We start from the raw sequence: 3060 nt of genomic DNA on the forward strand, positions 1-3060 counted from the left end.
GTGAAAAGTGACAAGCGATTCAAAGTGAGGTAACAACTTTTTTCTCTTCACTTTTTCTTTTTAATGTAATATATACTAATAAACTCAGTCTTTTTCTTACTGTCTTCTTCCACTCACTTGCACAGTCTGGATGATATGGATATGTGTTCTCTGAGGGCTTTAGAGGCGGACGGAAGTCCTTCCCGCAGTCTGCTCAAACTCATTGGAGATCAAGGATGTATGGTGGGTGAACTGGTGGAGTTTCTACAGATCGTGGGTCATACGGATGCCCTGCAGTGTCTGAAACCTCCAGGTACAGCAGCCTCAGTGTAAACATGGTACAGAAAGCGTGTATGTTTCAACAGTGCATCACATTATCTAATGTTGATTGTTTTGTAAATGCTCTGTTCTAAGTATTAATTCACAAATGTGAAAGCGAAACTGAAACATGACTGTGACACAGGCTTGGAGAAGTGATATTTCTCTTAGGCCCATGCAAAATGTGCACATTTTTTCCTGTACCAACTGTCAAAGAAAATATGAACTCTGTGTAATGGATTTAAAAATGCTAAAATGTATTAATATGAAAATATGTGCGGTTATCAATATTAAAATATTAATGTGCACAGCTCACACAAAAGTCACTTTAAAACCAGCCAGCTTTCTGCTAGTCAGTCTGGCGAGTTTGTGTGACCAATTTGTACTTTTTGCGAAAATCTGCATGTAAATTTTTCACACAAAATTGCTGATTTTTTGCCTGCTAGTAGAACAACAGTAAATATTTCTGCACCTTTACTTGTACTCTTTTTTTTGTAACTGAAAGCATTAGTGTAATACGCAACTTTCAAATGACGTGCATTCAAATTCTGCTGAAACGTCTGGCATAGATTATGTGCAGATATAGTCTTAAGTCTTTGCAGTCATAGGTTTAGTTGCTGTTTTCTGAATTGATCTCACAGGAATTCAAATCCTCGTCCAGCCGCAGTCAGTGGCTGTCATTGCCGGACACAACCTTCGTCTCAGTTGTTATGCTGTTGGTGCTTCACATGTGCAATTCCAGTGGTTTAAGAAAACGGAAGAGGTGTGTAGATGTATAACATTGCAAGCAAGCAACATAAATAACTGTCAGTCATTCACATGAATTACATAACTAAGGCAACCCTTCAGGTACATAACAGCTCCTCCCCAGACCTTGTGTTCAGTCCAGTCCGGCTCAAAGATGCAGGGTTTTACATCTGTCGGGTGAACTGTGGAAACGCATATGAGTTCAGTCACTGGGCCCAAGTAGATGTCCTCGATGTTCCACCAAGATATGGTAAGTCATTTGTGATCAGCAGAGACAAGTAAGAAATTTGGTTGAATTGTCTTGATTGACATGATATGCCACTGATATCAAACTTGATGCTTTTTGATCAGGATTAATGTCTCTGGCTTCAGAGGGCAGGCCAAGGGTGCTGATCCAGCCTCAACCTCAAAGGCTGCTGGTGGGAGATCTGCTCTATCTAGAGTGTGGAGCTATTGGAAGACCCCTACCACAATATCAATGGTACAGAAATGGAGTGCCGATCAAAAAAGCCACTAAGAGGAAGTACACTGTAAGAGAACCAACAGATGACACTCTGCATTTATGGATAAATTCAGTATTGTTCACTCTTGTTTAGATTATATTTAGTTTCTGAGACAGTTTTGATGCAGTAGATTAAAAAAGAAACAACTCAGATGCTAGCAAATTTCACAAATAATTACAAAGAATTGGCAAGTAACTCATTAAATTAAGCATGAAATTTTGAAGTAGAAAGACTGAAATTTTATTTTTCTTGTCAAATATTCTCCAATATCTTTGTATTATTTACAACTTAAAATTCTTACAATGTAGTGAGACTGACAGAATAATGTTTTGGATTAAATTAGGTCATGAATTTGTTGCCAGAGCACCAGGGAAGATATCGCTGCGAGATCTTCTGCAACAATGAACGAACATGGAGCAATGAAGTTAATGTCGTTGTCATTGGTATGCATCGTCTTTTGTTTTATATTTATTCTTTGGCTAGATGTTTTCTGATCAGATCAATTTTGTGAACAGTAATGAACAAAAGGGATATTTCACCCAAAAATAAAAATGCTGTTATCATTTACTCACCCTCAAATTGTTCCAAACCTGTATGAGTTCCTTTCCTCTGCAGAAGAAGATATTTAGAAAAATGTGGGTAACCAAACAGTTCACCATTGACCTTCATAGTTTTTCTTCCATACTATGAAAGTCAATGGGGACCAGCAACTGTTTGGTTACACACATTCTTCAAAAGTATCTTTTTTGTGTTCAACAGAAGACTCATACAGAAACTGCTATAGATTTGGAACAACTTGAGGTTGAGTAAATTAATTTTAATTTTTGGGTGAACTATCCCTTTAAGGCTGGAATACACCACACGATTTGTAAAATTACAACAGATTTTAAAACACTATGCATTTTACACTTACCGACTTTGTAAATGATTACAGAGAAAAACTGGTCACCATACTCTAATCGACTGAGGATCATACACTACCAGACTTTCAAGTCCGAACACAAACTTGCGCAGAAACATGTGCCTCATTGCTAGGAGATGATGACAAATGAAAACAATATCTGTTGTGAAGTTGGCCCAAAATATAATACACGTTTGATATCCTCCGATTGTATGGAATTAAAGTCTAAAGCTTAAAGGGAAAGTTCACCCAAAAATGAAAATTCTGTCATTAATTACTCACCTTCATGTCGTTCCACACCCGTAAGACCTCCGTTCATCTTCAGGAACACAAATTAAGATATTTTTGATGCATTCAGCTCTCTGACCCTCCCATAGACAGCAAGGGTACTACCACAATCAACGTCCAGAAACGTAGCAAGGAGATCAGTAAAATAATCCATGTGATACGTATCAACGTATCCGTGTGGTACGGCTGATGCAGAACAACATACGCTGTTTTCTTTCAGTGAATACTCTCCAAAATGGCACCAGGGTGACACGGAGGAGACGAATTGATGAATAAAGTGTTTTTTTTTCTTTTGCGCACAAAAAGTATTCTCGTAGCTTCATA

At 37.9% G+C, this 3060-nt stretch overlaps 1 protein-coding gene across 1 annotated transcript in view; it reads left to right on the top strand.

Annotated features, from left to right (window-relative positions):
- Positions 1 to 6: 6 nt before the first annotated feature.
- The window catches only part of LOC107567134 (mucosa-associated lymphoid tissue lymphoma translocation protein 1), a gene marked incomplete at its 5' end in the record, with an annotated part of 24100 nt that continues 21046 nt past the window's right edge, over positions 7 to 3060 (top strand). The window contains 6 exons of the mRNA XM_016252752.1: positions 7 to 29; positions 126 to 292; positions 939 to 1060; positions 1147 to 1294; positions 1396 to 1574; positions 1891 to 1990. Of these exons, the coding sequence (XP_016108238.1) occupies positions 7 to 29; positions 126 to 292; positions 939 to 1060; positions 1147 to 1294; positions 1396 to 1574; positions 1891 to 1990 (739 nt within the window). The remainder of the gene's footprint in view (positions 30 to 125; positions 293 to 938; positions 1061 to 1146; positions 1295 to 1395; positions 1575 to 1890; positions 1991 to 3060) is intronic.

This window comes from Sinocyclocheilus grahami, unplaced genomic scaffold, assembly GCF_001515645.1.
Source record: "Sinocyclocheilus grahami isolate Dianchi unplaced genomic scaffold, SAMN03320097.WGS_v1.1 scaffold1130.1, whole genome shotgun sequence".
Lineage (NCBI taxonomy): Eukaryota > Metazoa > Chordata > Actinopteri > Cypriniformes > Cyprinidae > Sinocyclocheilus > Sinocyclocheilus grahami.